The 20863-nt window shown below is 47.1% G+C and overlaps 1 protein-coding gene across 1 annotated transcript in view; it reads right to left on the bottom strand.

The window, feature by feature from the left end:
- Positions 1-17784: 17784 nt before the first annotated feature.
- The window catches only part of KPNA4 (karyopherin subunit alpha 4), a 220172-nt gene continuing 217093 nt past the window's right edge, over positions 17785-20863 (bottom strand). Inside the window, exon 17 of the mRNA XM_069213245.1 lies at positions 17785-19669. Within this exon, the coding sequence (XP_069069346.1) occupies positions 19571-19669 (99 nt within the window). The 3' untranslated portion in view covers positions 17785-19570. The remainder of the gene's footprint in view (positions 19670-20863) is intronic.

Genomic DNA, 20863 nt, shown 5'->3' with positions numbered 1-20863 from the left:
GAAAAAGCTACTCACCAAGCAACTACTCTGCACAGACACAGCAATCACCAATGATATCACACTAAAAAGAAAAAAGCAAATTAGACATATGACAACACAAACATCACTGTGCTCAAATCTAAGGACAAAGTCAAACACACAATACTGCATTTAGTACACCACCTACAAACATGTCATTCATGCATGTCAACAATACTCCTTTGGAGTAAATTGCTTTCACTTACCTAAAACATGCAACTATGCAAACCGCAGGACAACTACTGCCAAAACCGCAAAGATCCACAGCAAAGGAAGCAAAAGCGTTGAACTAGAAGAAAAAGAAGAAATAAATTGCTATAATCACAAATACAAATACTTTGCCAGTTGACAAACACCCCACCACCAAGAACTTAGAAGTTGTCCCTGGTACCCAAGTGGATTCTGCCCCCCTCGGGGGTAGATGGGCGTAAATAAATTGGCCAATCTGCCCCCAAGGGGGGCAAAAATGGGCAACACCTCTGTGCCCCCTTTAGGGGGCGACCCTTCCCAAAGGGGGCACCCCCAACACAACACAAAACAAAAAAATCCCTGCCGTATTGGTGGTTTCTGCCCTCCTTGGGGGCAGATGGGCCTACAAAAATAGGGGCAGAGATGGCCAATACGAACTTTCCCCACTTTAGGGGGGCGACCGTTGCCCAAGGGGTGCCCGCAAACACACACCACACACACAATCCCTGGCGCCTAGTGTGCTTCCACCCCCCCCGGGGGCCAGATCGTCCCAAAAAAATGGCTGGTCTGCCATCGGGGGGGGGGGGGGGGGGCCGAAACAGAAAAAAAAAAAATAGCCCCCCAGGGGAGCGACCCTTGCCCAAGGGGTTGCCCCCAAAATAAACAATAAAAACAAAATCCCTGGTGTCTAGTGGATTTCACCCCCCCACCCCCTTGGGGGCAGATCAGCCCAAAAATTAGCAATCTGCTCCGAGGGAAGGGGGGCGAAATACAAAAAAAAATAGCCCCCCAGTGGGGCGACCCTTGCCCAAGGGGTCGCCCCCAAAAGAAACTTTACAATAAAAATAAATCCCTGGTGTCTAGTGGAGTTCACCCCCCCCCGGGGGCAGATCGGCTGAAAAAAAGGCGATCTGCCCCAAGAGGGGGTGAAACACTAAAAAAAATTGCCCCTGGGGGGTGGGGGGCGACCCAAAATAAAATCCCTGGTGTCTAGTGGTTTTCGCCCCCCCCCCTGGGGGCAGATCCGCTGTTTTTTCGGCAGATTTGCCCCCAGGGGGGGGGGCAAAATACTAAAAAAAAACAAATTGCTCCCGGGGGGAGGGCGACCCTTGCCCAAGGGGTCGCCCCCAAAATACACACACAAAATAATATCCCTGGTGTCTAGTGGTTTCCCCCCCCCGGGGGCAGATCCGCCAAAAAAACGGCGGATCTGCCCCCGGTGGGGGCGACCCTTGCCCAAGGGGGTCGCCCCCAAAAGAAACCTAAAAGGAAAAATCCCTGGGGTCTAGTGGAGATTCCTGCTCCACGATCGCGAGCCCTGCCCGCGATCGTGGAGCAGGAATCTTGTGAAAACAGGCACAGGGGGAAAGGAAAAACCCTTTCCTTTCCCCCCCGTGTCTGTTTTCACCCCCTCTGCCCCCCCCCCCCCCCTCCCCACCCACCCTCCACCCCCATGGATCCATTTTGCGCAAATGGCGCCTTCAGTTCAAGCTCAACTGGTTTGATTACATTCTTCCACTGGAACTAAGCAACCTTAACAGCAAACTGTCTGTGTTTTCATGTGGAACTCTGACTTTCACTTACCTTCCAGCAAACCTTTCAGGTGGACCGTGCACCTTTACATGAGTAGAACTCATGCTACATCAAATTGCTATTTTAGAGACACTATCATCTCAGAGTATTAAAGTTTGTCTTTTCTGAGTAGATTTTGCTGATGTGAAAGGTTATGAGTTCAATATGTTAATCCACTTCCATTGCTTTACAGTGATTGCTTTTATCATTCAAATATAATGTTTTTTTTGTGCTGATTTTTTTTGTTTTTGTTTGAAACAAGAGATATGTGAAACAAAAATTCATTGGTCATAGGGTGAAATGTGATGCTTTTAATTGCGTTTGACCAATGACTGTTTCACCACTGCGCATATTAGTTGCCTAATGTTCACCAGTAGCACATTATATGTTTTGTTCAGTTCAGCTGCCTATTGGCTTTGACATGCTGTATTCAGTTTAGCTGCCTATTGGCTTGGACATGGCATTAGCCATTACTTTCTGTATTCAGTTCAGCCGGCTATTGGCTTTGACAACGCATTAGCCATTACTTTCTGTATTCAGTTTAGCCGCCTTTTGGCTTTGATATATTAGACATTACATTTTGTATTCAGCTCAGCTGCCTATTGGCTTTGACATATTATACATTGCATTTTGTATTCAGCTCAGCTGCCTATTGGCTTTGACATATTAGACATTGCATTTTGTATTCAGCTCAGCTGCCTATTGGCTTTGACATGACATTAGACATTACATTTGATATTTAGGTTAGCTGCCTATTGGCTTTAACGTGGAGTTAGACATTGCAGTTGAGAATCCAAGCTGTATTTTTCCAAGCTATGTTTTTCCACAAGATGAACCAAGCTGTTTTCTTCACACCAGACTAGACCTGATTAGAGAGTACATTTGTTGTTTTCCTTTCTGCTCAGGCTTGGGAAGGGGAGAAGTCTAGGAGATCTGGCCAGTCTCCAAAGGCTTGCGTAGTTTTCACGAGTCTGGGAGGAGGGGGCACGCTTTTGTAAGGATGACTCGGGGCTCCAGAGATTTAGATTCAAATCTGCTTGACTTCAGGCTGGAACTAGGCGCCAGTTGCCAGTCTCCCGTTTGGGTAGATAATCTCTTTCTCGCAGTTGACCGGAGTCATCAACTTGCAGACCCCAGAAAGATGAAGCTGAAGATAGGTCTCAAACGGTGATGCATTTTGATCTATATGCTTTGCATTGAATATCCTATCTATAGGCTGTGTACATTGCAACTGAGAAGTACTGTGATATATTTTGTTTTCATTGCTGCAACTACTTTTACTCATTTGATTGTGTGCTTGAAGTCTATTAATTCGTCTCTCAAGAACTTGGGGGTGGGGAAGAATTAACAACAATAAAGGTCTTCTTTGAACTCAAAAGTGCATTCCAGAGAGGTTCTGTAAGCTCTGATACGAGATAAGTAGGAAGGCAGAACAGCAGTCGCCAGGGAGTCCTACCTGAAGTGTTTGTTCTCCACAAGTCAGGCCAGGGGCGTCAGGTGCAGAGTAGCAAGTCTCACGCTTCCGGCGGGAAACGCAAGTTGTTCCTTTGTAACAAAGTTGCAGTCTTGGGTGAACAGAGCCGCTGTCCTCAGGAGTTCTTGGTCCTTCTAGAGCAGGGCAGTCCCCTGAGGATTCAGAGGTCGCTGGTCCCTGGGGAAAGCGTCGCTGGAGCAGTGTCTTTAGAAGTGGGGAGACAGGCCGGTAGAGCTGGGGCCAAAGCAGTTGGTGTCTCCGTCTTCTCTGCAGGGTTTTTCAGCTTAGCAGTCCTCTTCTTCTTAGGTTGCAGGAATCTGAGTTCCTAGGTTCTGGGGAGCCCTTAAATACTAAATTTAAGGGCGTGTTTAGGTCTGGGGGGTTAGTAGCCAATGGCTACTAGCCCTGAGGGTGGGTACACCCTCTTTGTACCTCCTCCCAAGGGGAGGGGGTCATATTCCTATCCCTATTGGGAGAATCCTCCATCTACAAGATGGAGGATTTCTACAAGTCAGAGTCACGTCAGCTCAGCTCAGGACACCTTAGGGGCTGTCCTGACTGGCCAGTGACTCCTCCTTGTTTTTCCTCATTATCTCCTCCGGCCTTGCCGCCAAAAGTGGGGCCGTGACCGGAGGGGGCGGGCAACTCCACTAGCTGGAGTGCCCTGTGGTGCTGTAACAAATGAGGTGACCCTTTGAGGCTCACCACCAGGTGTTACAGTTCCTGCAGGGGGAGGTGTGAAGCACCTCCACCCAGTACAGGCTTTGTTACTAGCCACAGCGTGACAAAGGCACTCTTCCCCATGTGGCCAGCAACATGTCTCTAGTGTGGCAGGCTTCTAAAACCAGTCAGCCTACACGGATAGTCTGTTAAGGTTTCAGGGGGCACCTCTAAGGTGCCCTCTGGGGTGTATGTTACAATAAAATGTACACTGGCATCAGTGTGCATTTATTGTGCTGAGAAGTTTGATACAAAACTTCACATTTTTCAGTGTAGCCATTATGGTGCTGTGGAGTTCGTGCATGACAGACTCCCAGACCATATACTCTTGTGGCTACCCTGCACTTACAATGTCTAAGGTTTTGCTTAGACACTGTAGGGGCACAGTGCTTATGCACTGGTGCCCTCACCTATGGTATAGTGCACCCTGCCTTAGGGCTGTAAGGCCTGCTAGAGGTGTGAATTATCTATACTGCATAGGCAGTGTGAGGTTGGCATGGCACCCTGAGGGGAGTGCCATGACGACTTACTCGTTTTGTCCTCACCAGCACACACAAGCTGGCAAGCAGTGAGTCTGTGCTGAGTGAGGGGTCCCCAGGGTGGCATAAGATATGCTGCAGCCCTTAGAGACCTTGGCCCTTGGTACCAGGGGTACCAGTTACAAGGGACTTACCTGGATGCCAGGGTGTGCTAATTGTGGAAACAAAAGTACAGGTTAGGGAAAGAACACTGGTGCTGGGGCCTGGTTAGCAGACCTCAGCACACTTTCAAATCAAAACTTAGCATCAGCAAAGGCAAAAAGTCAGGGGGTAACCATGCCAAGGAGGCATTTCCTTACACAACGCACCCCCCTCCCCCCCCCCCCCCCCAAACGAAAGGATGAGACTAACCTTTCCCAAGAGAGTCTTCATTTTCTAAGTGGAAGAACCTGGACAGGCCATCTGCATTGGCATGTGCAGTCCCAGGCCTGTGTTCCACTATAAAGTCCATTCCCTGTAGGGAGATGGACCACCTCAACAGTTTTGGATTTTCACCTTTCATTTGAATCAGCCATCTGAGAGGTCTGTGGTCAGTCTGAACTAGGAAGTGAGTACCAAAGAGGTATGGTCTCAGCTTCTTCAGGGACCAAACCACAGCAAAGGCCTCCCTCTCAATGGCACTCCAACGCTGCTCCCTGGGGAGTAACCTCCTGCTAATGAAAGCAACAGGCTGGTCAAGGCCATCATCATTTGTTTGGGACAAAACTGCCCCTATCCCATGTTCAGAGGCATCTGTCTGCACAATGAACTGCTTGGAGTAATCTGGAGCTTTTAGAATTGGTGCTGTGCACATTGCTTGTTCCAGGGTGTCAAAGGCCTGTTGGCATTCTACAGTCCAATTTACTTTCTTGGGCATTTTCTTGGAGGTAAGTTCTGTGAGGGCTGTCACTATGGATCCATATCCCTTCAAAAACCTCCTGTAGTACCCAGTCAAGCCAAAGAATGCCCTGACTTGAGTGGGTTTTTGGAGCTGCCCAGTCCAGAATAGTCTGGATCTTAGGCTGGAGTGGCTGAACTTGGCCTCCGCCTACAAGGTGTCCCAAGTAAACCACAGTTCCCTGCCCTATCTGGCATTTGGATGCCTTGATCGAGAGGCCTGCAGATTGCAGAGCCTTCAAAACCTTCTTCAGGTGGACCAGGTGATTCTTCCAGCTGGAGCTAAAGACAGCAATATCGTCAAGATAAGCTGCACTAAAGGACTCCAAACCAGCAAGGACTTGATTCACCAACCTTTGGAAGGTGGCAGGGGCATTCTTTAAACCAAAGGGCATAACAGTAAACTGATAATGCCCATCAGGTGTGGAGAATGCGGTCTTTTCTTTTGCTCCTGGTGCGATTTTGATTTGACAGTACCCTGCTGTTAAGTCAAAGGTACTTAAGAATTTGGCAGCACCTAATTTGTCAATCAGTTCATTAGCCCTTGGAATGGGATGGGATGGGCATCTGTCTTGGAGACAGAATTAAGTCCTCTGTAGTCCACACAAAACCTCATCTCTCTCTTTCCATCTTTGGTGTGAGGTTTGGGGACTAAGACCACTGGGCTAGCCCACGGGCTGTCAGAGTGCTCAATTACTCCCAGTTCCAGCATCTTGTGGACTTCCACCTTGATGCTTTCCTTAACTTGGTCAGACTGTCTGAATATTTAGTTTTTGACAGGCATGCTGTCTCCTGTGTCCACATCATGGGTACACAGGTGTGTCTGACCAGGGGTTAGGGAAAAGCTCAGCAAACTGTTGCAGGACCTTCCTACAATCAGATTGCTGTTGGCTAGAGAGGGTGTCTGAGTAGATCACTCCAACTGAGCCATCTTTAGGGTTTGTGGAGAGGAGATCAGGGAGAGGTTCACTCTCAGCTTCCTGGTCCTCATCTGTTACCATCAACAGATTCACATCAGCCCTGTCATGGAAGAGCTTAAGGCGGTTCACATGGATCACCCTCTTGGGGCTCCTGCTAGTGCCTAGGTCAACCAGGTAGGTGACCTGACTCTTCTTTTCTAGCACTGGGTAAGGGCCACTCCATTTGTCCTGAAGTGCCCTGGGAGCCACAGGCTCCAGAACCCAGACTTTCTGCCCTGGTTGAAATTCAACCATTGCAGCCTTTTGGTCATACCAAAACTCCTGGAGCTGTTGGCTGGCCTCAAGGTTTTTACTTGCCTTTTCCCTGTACTCTGCCATCCTTGAACGCAGGCCAAGCACATAGTCCACTATATCTTGCTTAGGCTCATGAAGGTCTCTCCCAGCCTTCTTTCACAAGAGCTAGTGGTCCCCTTACAGGGTGGCCAAACAGAAGTTCAAAGAGGGAAAACCCTACTCCCTTCGGAGGCACCTCGCTGTAAGCGAAAAGCAGACATGGCAAGAGAACATCCCAGCTCCTTTTGAGTTTTTCAGGGAGACCCATTGTAAGGAAATGCCTCCTTGGCATGGTTACCCCCTGACTTTTTGCCTTTGCTGATGCTATGTTTTGAATTGAAAGTGTGCTGAGGCCTGCTAACCAGGCCCCAGCACCAGTGTTTTTTCCCTAACCTGTACTTTTGATTCCACAATTGGCACACCCTGGCATCCAGGTAAGACCCTTATAACTGGTACCCCTGGTACCAAGGGCCCGGATGCCAGGGAAGGTCTCTAAGGTCTGCAGCATCTCTTATGCCACCCTGGGGACCCCTCACTCAGCACAGACACTGCTTGCCAGCTTGTGTGTGCTGGTGAGAACAAAATGAGTAAGTCGACATGGCACTCCCCTCAGGGTGCCATGCCAACCTCACACTGCCTATGCAGTATAGATAAGTCACCCCTCTAGTAGGCCTTCCAGCCCTAAGGCAGGGTGCACTATACCATAGGTGAGGGCACCAGTGCATGAGCATTGTGCCCCTACAGTGTCTATGTCAAACCTTAGACATTGTAAGTGCAGGGTAGCCATAAGAGTATATGGTCTGGGAGTCTGTCAAACACGGACTCCACAGCACCATAGTGGCTACACTGAAAACTGGGAAGTTTGGTATCAAACTTCTCAGCACAATAAATGCACACTGATACCAGTGTACATTTTATTGCAAAATACACCCCAGAGGGCACCTTAGAGGTGCCCCTTGAAACCTAAACCAACTACCAGTGTAGGTTGACTGGTTCTAGCAGCCTGCCACACTCGAGACATGTTGCTGGCCACATGGGGAGAGTGCCTTTGTCACTCTGTGGCCAGTAACAAAGCCTGCACTGGGTGGAGATGCTATCACCTCCCCCAGGCAGGAGCTGTAACACCTGGTGGTGAGCCTCAAAGGCTCACCCCCTTTGTTCCAGCACCGCAGGGCACTCCAGCTAGTGGAGTTGCCTGCCCCCTCTGGCCACGGCCCCACTTTTGGCGTTAAGGCCGGAGGAAATAATGAGAATAACAAGGAGGAGTCACTGGCCAGTCAGGACAGCCCCTAAGCTAAGGTGTCCTGAGCAGAAGTGATTAACTTTTAGAAATCCTCCATCTTGCAGATGGAGGATTCCCCCAATAGGGATAGGAATGTGCCCCCCTCCCCTTGGGAGAAGGCACAAAGAGGGTGTACCCACCCTCAGGGCTAGTAGCCATTGGCTACTAACCCCTCAGACCTAAACACGCCCTTAAATTTTGTATTTAAGGGCTTCCCTGAACCTAAGAATTTAGATTCCTGCAACTTACAGAAGAGGACTGCTGAGCTGAAAAACCCCTGCAGAAGAAAGAAGAAACCAACTGCTTTGGACCCAGTCCTACCGGCCTGTCTCCTGCCTTCCAAAGAAAACTGCTCCAGCGACCCTTCCCCCAGGACCAGCGACCTCTGAATCCTCAGAGGACTGCCCTGCTTCCAAGAGACCAAGAAACTCCAGAGAACAGCGGCCCTGTTCAACAAAGATTGCAACTTTGTATCCAAAGGAGCAGATTTAAAGACCCCTGCAATCCCAGCAAGAAGCGTGAGACTTGAAACACTGCACCCAGCGACCCAGACTCGACTGGTGAAGAAACAACGCTACAGGGAGGACCCCCAGGTGACTCCAAGACTGAGTAACCAAAGTTGTCCCCCTGAGCCCCCACAATGCCAGGCCAATAGGTTTTTGTATAGAAAAATATATTTTCTTAGTTTATTTTAAGAACCACAGGTTCAAGATTTACATGTAATACTTTAAATGAAAGGTATTGCAGGTAGGTACTTTAGGAACTTTGAATAATCAAAATAGCATATACAGTTTTCACATAAATCGCATATAGCTATTTTAAAACTAGACAGTGCAATTTTCAACAGTTCCTGGGGGGAGTACGTTTGTTAGTTTTTGCAGGTAAGTAAACCACCTACAGGGTTCAAGTTTGGGTCCAAGGTAGCCCACCGTTGGGGGTTCAGAGCAACCCCAAAGTTACCACACCAGCAGCTCAGGGTCGGTCAGGTGCAGAGGTCAAAGTGGTGCCCAAAACGCATAGGCTTCAATGGAGAAGGGGGTGCCCCGGTTCCAGTCTGCCAGCAGGTAAGTACCTGCGTCTTCGGTGGGCAGACCAGGGGGGGTTTTGTAGGGCACCGGGGGGGGGACGACAAGTCTACACAGAAAGTACACCCTCAGCGGCACGGGGGCGGCCGGGTGCAGTGTGTAAACAAGCGTCGGGTTTGTAATAGAAAGCAATGGGAGACCAAGGGGTCTCTTCAGCGATGCAGGTAGGCAAGGGGGGGGGGGGGGGGGAAGAGGGGCTCCTCGGGGTAGCCACCACCTGGGCATGGGATAGGGCCTCCTGGGGGTCACTCCTGCACTGGAGTTCGGATCCTTCCGGTCCTGGGGGCTGCGGGTGCAGTCTTTACCAGGTGTCGGGATCTGAGGAGCAGGCAGTCGCGGTCAGGGGGAGCCTCGGGATTCCCTCTGCAGGCGTCGCTGGGTCAACTCTGGCTCCTCACGGTCTCGCAGTCGCCGGGGAGTCCTCCCTGAAGTGTTTGTTCTCCACAAGTCGGGCCGGGGGCGTCGGATACAGAGTAGCAAGTCTCACGCTTCCGGCGGGAAACGCAAGTTGTTTTAAAGTTGTTCCTTTGTAACAAAGTTGCAGTCTTAGGTGAACAGAGCCGATGTCCTCGGGAGTTTTTGGTCCTTCTAGAGCAGGGCAGTCCCCTGAGGATTCAGGTCGCTGGTCCCTGGGGAAAGCATCGCTGGAGCAGTGTCTTTTAGAAGGGAGGAGACAGGCCGGTAGAGCTGGGGCCACAGCAGTTGGTGTTTCCGTCTTCTCTGCAGGGTTTTTCAGCTGAGCAGTCCTCTTCTTAGGTTGCAGGAATCTGAGTTCCTAGGTTCTGGGGAGCCCTTAAATACTAAATTTAAGGGCGTGTTTAGGTCTGGGGGGGGGGGGGGGGGTTTGTAGCCAATGGCTACTAGCCCTGAGGGTGGGTACACCCTCTTTGTGCCTCCTCCCAAGGGGAGGGGGGTCACATTCCTATCCCTATTGGGGGAATCCTCCATCTGCAAGATGGAATGGTTTCTTACCTGTAACTCCAGTTCTCTCGTAGGGGTATTTCCATGATAGTCATAAGCACTGAATAGTTCCGCGCGCCTGCGGGGACCCCGGAGCACTGTTGTGAAGTATATTCTTAAGTGCAATCATCAGCCCCTTGACAAAAAAGGTCTGTGAAAAACACTTAAGAATAACAATGTGCAGCCTATGTGAACAGCTACACAGGCCAAATTGTTAGAAGAAAAAACAGTTGTAGTGTAAATTCACGTTTAAACCTCTATTATAAATACATACTCATATTTTATTTACACCTCTCATGAGAATAAAACAATGTAGGGCAGTGTAGCCCATAGGCTGCCATTATACAGAATGAAAATAGAGCTGTGCCTTTAAGAAAGTAAAGTCTTCCTGTTTCCCATCATGCACAGCAAAAGGCAGTTGCCTCAGTTCTTTTTTGGAGGCTAGTAACCTGACATGAAGAAACAAAAAAACATTTGTTGGAGTACCAACCTCAATAATACTCATGTTCTATGTCAACTCCACCGGGGAGGAGGGAGGGTTGCTTATGACTATCATGGAAATACCCCTACGAGAGAACTGGAGTTACAGGTAAGAAACCATTCCTTCTCTCGTAGGGGATTTCCATGTATAGTCATAAGCACTGAATAGAGTAGCAAGCCCATCCCCATAACCGCGGTGGAGTAGACAGAAGAGCACTGAGAAAACATGAATCATGCAAATAAATTCTTGAGCAAGGCCTGTCCAACCTGCGCATCTGCCCTAGCGTCTGTATCAAGGCAGTAATGCTTAGTAAAGGTATGGACCGACTTCCAAGTGGCAGCCTTGCATATTTCTGCCAAAGGGACATTTCTCATCAAGGCTGCAGTAGCTGCCTTCCCTCTGGTAAAGTGGGCTTTTGGCCTACCACCAAGGGATTTGTTTGCTAACTGATAACATTATACATGAAACAATCCACCTGGATAAAGATTGTTTAGACGTGCCCAAACCTGTTCTGATTGGGCCATAGTTAATAAAAAGCTGTTGTGATTTTCATAAGCTTTTTGTCCTGTCCAAGTAAAATTTCAAGACTCTTTACATCCAGAGAGTGCAGAGTTCTCAGCAGGAGTAGCTGGATTCTGAAAGAAAGTCGGTAATGAAATTGTTTGGTTCACATGGAAGTCGGAGACTACCTTAGGTAAAAATTTTGGATGAGTTCTCATTACCACTTTCGCAGAATGAAAAACCGTGTAGGGTTCCTGAGCGCAAAGGGCCTGGATTTCGCTGACCCTACACGCTGAAGTGATTGCCACCAGAAAAGCAGCTTTCCATGTGAGATGCTGCAGCGATGCCTTATGTATCGGCTCGAATGGAGGCAGCATCAGACGTGATAAGACAACGTTCAGTTCCCATGGAGGAGAAGGCTTTCTAATGGGGGGGAAAACCTTTTTTAAACCTTCTAGGAAGTCCTTAATAATCGGAATCCGAAAAAAGGAAGTTTGTGAAGGACTCTTTCTGTATGCCGTTACAGCCGCCAAGTGAACTTTTATTGATGACAGTTGTAAGCCCGATTTTGCCAAACTTAACAAGTATGGCAGGATCGATTGTTCTCCACAGGAAACCGGGTCAATGTTGTTGTGTAAACACCAAATGCAGAATCTCTTCCACTTGCTTGCATAGGCTGATCGTGTGGAAGGGCGCTTTGCTTCTTTCAGAATTTCCATACAGTCCTGAGGTAGGTTCAAGTGTCCATATTGCACTCTCAGGAGCCATGCTGCCAAACTCAACGATGAGGGGTTGGGATGAGATATCTGCCCTCTGAACTTCGTGAGCAGGTCTGGACGATATGGTAGCCTGATGTGTGGTTTGAGTGACCGGTGAAGGTCTGGGAACCACCACTGGCGTGGCCACTCCGGAGCAATTAGGATCATTTTGGTCTGAGCATTGGACAGCTTCTGGAGGACCGCCGGAATCAGGGGAAGCGGTGGAAAGGCGTAAAGAAATGCTCCTGACCAGCTTATCCACAGGGCATTCCCCAGTGTCCCTGGATGGTAATATCTGGAGGCGAAGTTTTGGCATTTTTGTTTTCTGGGGTTGCGAATAGGTCTGTAGAGGGGGTACCCCAGAGTGCGAAAATGGAATGAACGACGTCGTCGTGTAGTACCCATTCGTGGTTCTCGTCCATTACCCGACTGAGGGCATCCGCTTGAACATTCTGGATGCCGGGCAGGTGAGTTGCCACTAGCGACTGGTTCCTGGCTAGAAGCCAATGCCAGATTGTCTGAGCCTCTCTGGATAAAATTCTGGACCTGGTGCCTCCTTGTTTGTTCACGTAGTACATAGTGGCCACGTTGTCTGTCTGGAGAAGGAGAGTTTCTGTTCTGAGAGAGGGAAGGAAGGCTTTGAGCGCAAGGTGGACTGCGCGAAGTTCCAGCAGGTTGATGTGATAGAGACTCTCTCTCTGTGACCACTCGCCTTGGACTCGAAGATGTTCCATGTGCGCCCCCCATCCGAGCAGTGACGCATCTGTTATGATGGTTTGAGATGGAGGCCGTTGTTGGAACGGAACCCCCACCAAGAGATTGCTGGGTAAACACCACCACTTGAGGGATTGTAGAGTGTGAGGGGAAAGAAGGACTTTGTTCTCCCAATCGTCCCTCAGTTGACACCACTGATCCTCCAGATTTTCCTGCAATGGTCTCATATGGAGGCGAGCATTGGGAACAAGATGGATACAAGACGCCATCGAGCCCAGTAGAGAAGCTATTAGTCTTGCAGTGGCTTGAGGTCTTTCCTGCAGTTGTTTGCACTTTTGGAGAATCGATAATAGTCGTTCCTCCGAAGGAAACACCTTTCCTAGCCTGGTATCTACAATGGCCCCTAAGTAATGCAACCTCTGAACCGGTGTTGCTGTAGATTTCAGGAGATTGACTTGAAGACCAAGTTTCTGCAACAGTTGTAGAGTCCATTTGAAATGTTGTTGCGCCTCGAGATAACTGGAGGCCTTTATGAGCCAATCGTCTAGATAGGGGTAGACGAATATTCGCTGTTTTCTCAAGTGGGCGGCTACTACCGCCATGCATTTGGAAAAAGTTCTCGGTGCTGATTTTAGGCCGAAAGGTAGAACTGCAAATTGGAAATGATGTTTTCCGACGGTGAACCTTAGGAATTTGATGTTTCTTGGTCACCGGGATATGGAAGTAAGCGTCGCAAAGGTCTATTGCACAGAGCCAGTCGCCCCGACGTAGATGTGGGTAAATTTGGTGCAAGGCTAACATCCTGAATTTTTCTTTGCGAAACCATTTGTTTGCTGTCCTCAGATCTAAAATAGGACGAAACTCTTGTTTGTCTTTTTTCGGTACAAGGAAATATCTCGAATAAATCCCCTTCCCTTGCTGGCTGATCGGAACGGGTTCTATGGCTCTTTTTTGCAATAGGATATTGACCTCTAACTGAAGAGCTTCGAGATGGCGGTTGGCTGTTTTGGGTGGAACAGATGGTGGAGAACTGGTGAATCTGAGAGCGTAACCATGTTTCACAATATTCAATACCCAGGCGTCTGATGTGATGCGTAGCCACTCGTCCAGATGATTTGAGATACTTCCCCCTACCGGAGTGGATAACGGAGGAGGGGGAAGCAAAGATTCAGGGCTTAGACGTGGGAGCCTGTCGAGTTGTCTGAGTTTGGGGTGTTGAACGACCCCTTGTCGACCTTCGCTGTGTGGAGAAACCCCTTTGATGTTGCTGTTGCTGCTGCTGGGGGCGCGAAGACATCCAGTGTGGAGACTGATACCGGTGGGTGAAAAGTTGTCGTTGATATGGCCGGAATACCTTTCTTTGTTCTTTCGGTCTTTCCATGCCTACCGCTTTCAGGGTATCTAGTTCAGCCTTCATTCTAGCCATCTCATCATCGGCATGAGAACCGAACAAGGTGGAGCCCGAGAAAGGTAAATTCTGTATTCTCTGCTGTGCTTCAGGTTTGAGTGATGTAAGTCAACCATGCATGCCTTCTGAGAGCTATCCCGTGAGCATAATTGTGTGCGGATAGCACCGAAGAGTCAGCTGCAGCACTTATAACTTGGTTAGAAACCATGGCTCCCTCACCCACGACCTCCAGGAAATCTTCCCTTTTGTCCTTAGGAAGATGTTCCGCAAACTGCATTAAAGAGTCCTAGAGGGCCCGGTCGTATCGCCCTAATAACGCAGTAGCGCTGGCTGCCTTCATCGTGACGGCTGCAGTAGAACATACTTTTCGTCCTGCAGCATCTATCTTCCTGCTCTCTTTATCTGGGGGCGAAGAAGAAGACGGTGAAGTTGAATGCAGTTTCTTTGCCGCTACTATGACCACCGAATCCGGTGCTGGGTCCGACCTCAAGAATAGAGGATCTTGTTCTGGTGGACGATATTTTTTAATAAGTCTGGAGGGAGCAGACTTCGTTGCGGCCGGTGCAAGGAAAATATCCATTGCTGGTTCAAGGAGACCTGGAACCAGTGGAAGTAAAGGTCTGGAAGATGTCCTGTGATGTAAGGTCTCGAAGATCACTGACGTCGATGGGGCAGGTACCGCCAGCGGGATGTTCAGCTTGGTCGCCCCTCGTACTAAGACCTCCTGGAACGTATTCACATCATCTATGGGGGAGACACTCGGGGACGGCGAGTCCGATAGGGTTGGAGAGTAGTCCCGTGTAGACGAAGAACGCCTGTGATGTGAATGCTGAGATCTCTGATTCATGACGGTGGTGCAGAGAGGAAGATGAGCGTCTAGAGGAATGTCCAGAACGTCTTACAGACCGCGTTGGAGTCCTCAAAACAGACTCTGAAGGAGGAGCCGGAAGAGGCGCCGTAGATGTTACCGGCGTCTGTGGCAATGGCGATTGTTGAGGAGAGAGTTGTGGAGACGCTGGAAGTAGGATGAGTGAGGCCGAGGATTCTGACGTTGTATAAACCTTTCTAGGCCTTTTTGATTGTTGTCTCGACGTCGACACTCCTCGACGTCTAAGTACGGTGACGAGAGCACTCCCCCTCGACGTTGATCGCCTCGACGTGGAACGTCCTCGCCGTGTCGACGGCGACCCAGATCTCGACGGCGAGAGTCCACGTCTTCGATGGCGAAATAGTTGTCGACGGCGAGCGATGTATTTCTCGCCGGCGAACCACTCCTCGACGGCGAGCATGTTGGCGCCGTTCATTGTCTCGGAGACCTGTGCCGTTTTTGAGCAGGTCTGGTCGGAGTTATAGAGGAAACAGGGTGAGCCCTGGTAGAAGACTGACCTTCTCCTCGCTCTGTGGTAGAATGACCACTTTTCCTCCTGTCCTCTTTCGCCTGGAGTCGGATTTTCTCCCTGTCACGAAGGGTCCTTCTGGAGAAAGTTTTGCAGATGTCACACGACTCCGGTTTGTGGCTGGATGGAAGACAAATGATACAGACCCGATGTGGATCTGTTTTGGCCTTTTTTCTGCCACAAGAAGGGCATTTGTCAAACAGTGAAGGCATTTCTGAAGTAGAAAAACCTCAAAATTCTGTCAGAATTTAACAGAAAAAAGCAAAAAGTGATCACTCAATGTTAAAAACGTCGAGTGAAATTGAAATTCAAAAGATTTTAAATGAATTTCTGTCACAAAAGGATTTTGTGAGGTAGAGCTCAATGCTTCAGGGTCCTGTCAGAAAGGAGCCGGAAAAAAGAACTGAGGCAACTGCCTTTTGCTGTGCATGATGGGAAACAGGAAGACTTTACTTTCTTAAAGGCACAGCTCTATTTTCATTCTGTATAATGGCAGCCTATGGGCAACACTGCCCTACATTGTTTTATTCTCATGAGGTGTAAATAAAATATGAGAATGTATTTATTTATAGAATAAATAGAGGTTTAAACGTGAATTTACACTACAACTGTTTTTTCTTCTAACAATTTGGCCTGTGTAGCTGTTCACATAGGCTGCACATTGTTATTCTTAAGTGTTTTTCACAGACCTTTTTTGTCAAGGGGCTGATGATTGCACTTAAGAATATACTTCACAACAGTGCTCCGGGGTCCCCGCGGAACTATTCAGTGCTTATGACTATACATGGAAATCCCCTACGAGAGAAGGAGGATTTCTGCAAGTCAGAGTCACGTCAGCTCAGGACACCTTAGGGGCTGTCCTGACTGGCCAGTGACGACTCCTTGTTTTTCTCATTAGCTCCTCCTTGCCACCAAAAGTGGGGCCGTGGCCGGAGGGGGCGGGCAACTGCACTAGTTGGAGTTCCCTGTGGTGCTGTAACAAAGGGGGTGAGCCTTTGAAGCTCACAGCCAGGTGTTACAGCTCCTGCAGGGGGAGGTGTGAAGCACCTCCACCCAGTACAGGCTTTGTTACTAGCCACAGAGTGACAAAGGCACTCTCCCCATGTGGCCAGCAACATGTCTCTAGTGTGGCAGGCTGCTAAAACCAGTCAGCCTACACGGATAGTCGGTTAAGGTTTCAGGGGGCACCTCTAAGGTGCCCTCTGGGGTGTATGTTACAATAAAGTGTACACTGGCATCAGTGTGCATTTATTGTGCTGAGAAGTTTGATACCAAACTTCAGTTTTCAGTGTAGCCATTATGGTGCTGTGGAGTTGGTGCATGACAGACTCCCAGACCATATACTCTTATGGCTACCCTGCACTTACAATGTCTAAAGGTTTTGCTTAGACACTGTAGGGGCACAGTGCTCATGCACTGGTGCCCTCACCTATGGTATAGTGCACCCTGCCTTAGGGCTGTAAGGCCTGCTAGAGGGGTGACTTATCTATACTGCATAGGCAGTGTGAGGTTGGCATGGCACCCTGAGGGGCGTGCCATGTCGACTTACTCGTTTTGTCCTCACCAGCACACACAAGCTGGCAAGCAGTTTGTCTGTGCTGAGTGAGGGGTCCCCAGGGTGGCATAAGATATGCTGCAGCCCTTAGAGACCTTCCCTGGCATCAGGGCCCTTGGTACCAGGGGTACCAGTTACAAGGGACTTACCTGGATGCCAGGGTGTGCCAATTGTGAAAAAAGTACAGGTTAGGGAAAGAACACTGGTGCTGGGGCCTGGTTAGCAGGCCTCAGCACACTTTCAAATCAAAACTTAGCATCAGCAAAGGCAAAAAGTCAGGGGGTAACCATGCCAAGGAGGCATTTCCTTACATCTATATAAAAACCTATTGGGCTGGAATTGTCTCTGAGTGTATGTTCCTCATTTATTGCCTGTGTATGTACAACAAATGCTTAACACTACTCCTCTGATAAGCCTACTGCTCGACCACACTACCACAAAATAGAGCATTAGAATTCTCTTTTTGCCACTATCTTACCTCTAAGGGGAACCCTTGGGCTCTCTGCATTACTATTCCTTACTTTGAAATAGTGCATACAGAGCCAACTTCCTACATTGGTGGATCAGCGGTGGGGTACAAGACTTTGCACTTGCTGGACTACTCAGCCAATTCCTACACAGAGGATACTGCAACAACTAGAATGAAATGGACCCTTGACAAGGAGTTAAAACCGTATTGACATAAGGGTCAAACATTGCGAAGAATCTAGGAAAGTAACAAACCCATTTAAACCGGCCATGCCAAAAAAACTGTCTTTCAATGGAACCACAACATAAACACCAATAGTTTTCCCATTGTTTCCCAAAGGTGGGAGAAGAAAGTTTTATTATGCTGGTCTATTTCTAAAACTTAATGTAACAGCAGTATTGTAAAAGGGAAATACTGAAACGAACGAGAGGACTCTCCATATTAAATCATGTTTTCATAAATTTTCAGATTTAATAGTATTTTCAAATGCATAAAAAAACCAAAAAAAAAAAAAAAAACACAAAGGCAATATCTCGGTGTTTTAATCTTTATTTCCCCCAAGAAAGACTAGCCTTTGTTGTAGCTAGATAATTTCTGCTGTGTTAAATTGTAACCATGTTTTAGATGACAAGGAATGCTGCAAAAATACTTTAGATCAACAAAGAGTTATGATCACAAAATAATTTTATCCATTCTACACTGTTTCAGGACGATTTAACTTGTAAAACAAAGTAGGTCTACTTGCTAATGGTGGCTAACTTTGTAAGTTTTGTAACAGCAAACTGTTGTTCATGCAACATTTGTGCTCAAAGGGGAAGGCACAGCAGTTCCTACAATGAGCCACCTTATGAAGAGTTTTAGGTTATTATACTAATCGAGGTTGCCTTTGATTTAGTGCGCAGCGCCTCAAAACCGAGGCAATCTTCCAATTAAAAAACACTTGCATGCTCCAAATGCAAGTTTTTTAAAAAATACAAAGTTTTCTCTTTAAAGTGGCTCAAAATAGATAGTTTGTGGCTGCCTACGTCTACTGTAAGATAAAAAGATTCTAAAACAACTGAACAGATTAAGCATATTAAAGGTGTTCAGACCAGTTCGATTTGTACATCTATTCACATCTTTTTACTTGTCTTTATTCAGCAGTACATATGCACCAAATTTCTATTGATAAGTTTCCATATCATTTTCATAGAAAACAAAGTTTGAAAACAAGAAACATTGAAACACAGCACAGGATTCTACCACAACTTAAACATTTGTACAGACTCAAATTCATCTAAAAATGAACTATTTTGCAGATTACCACATGCAGAGATTTTTAGGGTATTGCTGAAAATGAAAAGATTTTTTTTAAACAGCGTCTGGACTGTTTATTCTATATGGAATCTGCTTTTTCCATTCGTCCTTAGGAACAATTTTTTTTCATGCAAAGTTATTGCCAATTAGTTTTGATGATACGGAACATATTTCCTAACATCAAACGTTCATCTGGTGCAAATGCACAGGGAAGCCTTCCAGAATTTATCTTCAACATACAAGCAAATAAAAATATAAGCCATACATGTAAATAAGAAATTAAAAAGAAGTAACTGAAGGAGGAGAAAGGGAAATGTGAAAAAAAGCACACAGGATGCAGAGTTATCCATAATCTGCTGCTAAACCGGTCTTCGTTTTCATGTCCAGTGTAAGGTAACACTTATAAACTCATTTTGATGATTTTCTAGGTTTAGTATCGGCCCCTTGAAGGCGAATCAAGCTTGCATGCGTTCACATACAGCGCCACACCCATACTCTCGTCTCTCGTACACACGCCACTCCAGATCTGGGTGTCAGCTTCTTGGCTGAAAAGCCCCACATTTGAAAGATAAGCCTGGCTCTACAGCTTTGAGCCTAGACATTCATTCAATGTCTTGCATTCACACAGTGCTTCGTAGCAAGCCCTGGGCTCATTCTCCTTTGACTTCTATGGGTATCCTATTCTCTTATGCTTAGAAGGCTTGATGATGATAGAACTGCATTTTTCCCCCCACAATCGCTCCAAGTCAATGTTCCTTCTCAGTCACTGAAGATCTTTGACCTTTAGCCCTTCTCCTTTGCACAACCTAAATAAGCATTCATTGTGTAGGTTTTCGTTACATTTGCCACTCATTCTCACTCGCACCCACTCGCCATCTTGACTTCATCTGGGCTTCTTGAATCCAAATGAAAACTGCACAATTCTTTCCCGATTTAATGCAGCAGCAGCGGATCCCATGAGCCAAGCTTGATGGATCAAACCATTTCAGTGCTGCACTGTACCCTAAATTCCAAATACACTTTCTAAAACTGGAATCCTTCAGCTGGTACGTTGGCAGATGAATTGAACCCAAATGTCCCACCTTGTATTGCCTCTGGGACAAGGGCAGGATCTTCATCAATCTGTAAAGAAAAATCTCACATCAGAACACTATTTAAAATGGTCAATATAAGTACAGTAATTTCAAATACTAAAAACATTCAATTATTTACAGTTCCATTGGAAATTCAGAGAGTTATGAATTCATATAGTAAAGTACCCAACAAATAAATGTGCAGATGTCATTAGCTTTGAAGGGACAACATGCAAATAAGTTTTTTTCAAAAGCCGGGACAAGAGTTGCCTACACTGAGAATATCCTGTTAAACTGTTTAAATGGAGACAATTATAGATGAAGACTGGAAAAGGCAGATGACAAAGGAAAAAGGCCACTGAAAAAAAAAAAACGTGTGGTTGCAGTAGGCATGGTTACAAATATGTAACATGAAGAATTACCTAAAGCGCTTCTAAACAAGTTTCTGGAGGAAGGTGTTTAGTAAACCTGTTGCTAAACATACTGTGGATTCTTCTGTGAAGAATGAGAGCCCGGGTTCAAAGAATAAAGCTTGAAGGCTTGGTCTCATACACGGCCACCAGTTCACCAATGGGTCAAGCTAAATGGCATTACAGTTTCAGGTAAACAGGCATTGGAAAACCAATCACCACCACCTAAGAGCTATACTGGCTATGCAGTACGGCTGAAAGTTGGAAAAATAAGAGTGCCATCAGAGCTAGACACATCATAGTGCTTTTATTTTAACTTTTAGACATGCTGCAGAGCAACACTGCTGTACAACAAAGCAATTAGCATTAGATTTCACAGGTGAGACCTACTTCCTTCATCAGTGCTCACTACCTTTTGTCTGTGGTGGGAGATGTTCAAGGAAGGAGAAAGTGATTAAACAAAATAAGAACAGTTGAGGCAAATAAAAGCCATGGGCTGCCTTATTGTCCCCCTTGCGGCAATAACTCAAAAATTAAACTGACCACACATTTAGTTACCAACATGTAACTAAATCTATTCTTTACCTTTTAAATATTTATTAAAGTGGTTTAATACCAAATTATTTCGAATATTCCAAGGTCTTTGTAGGAAGTTGGCTCTGTATGTGCTATTTCAAAGTAAGGAATAGCATGCACAGAGTCCAAGGGTTCCCCTTAGAGGTAAAATAGTGGTAAAAATAGATAATACTAATGCTCTATTTTGTGGTAGTGTGGTCGAGCAGTAGGCTTATCCAAGGAGTAGTGTTAAGCATTTGTTGTACATACACAGACAA

The sequence above is a fragment of the Pleurodeles waltl genome, chromosome 11 (assembly GCF_031143425.1).
Source record: "Pleurodeles waltl isolate 20211129_DDA chromosome 11, aPleWal1.hap1.20221129, whole genome shotgun sequence".
NCBI lineage: Eukaryota > Metazoa > Chordata > Amphibia > Caudata > Salamandridae > Pleurodeles > Pleurodeles waltl.
The sequence above is the reverse complement of the archived record's forward strand: the minus strand, read 5'-3'. Positions and strand labels throughout refer to the sequence as shown.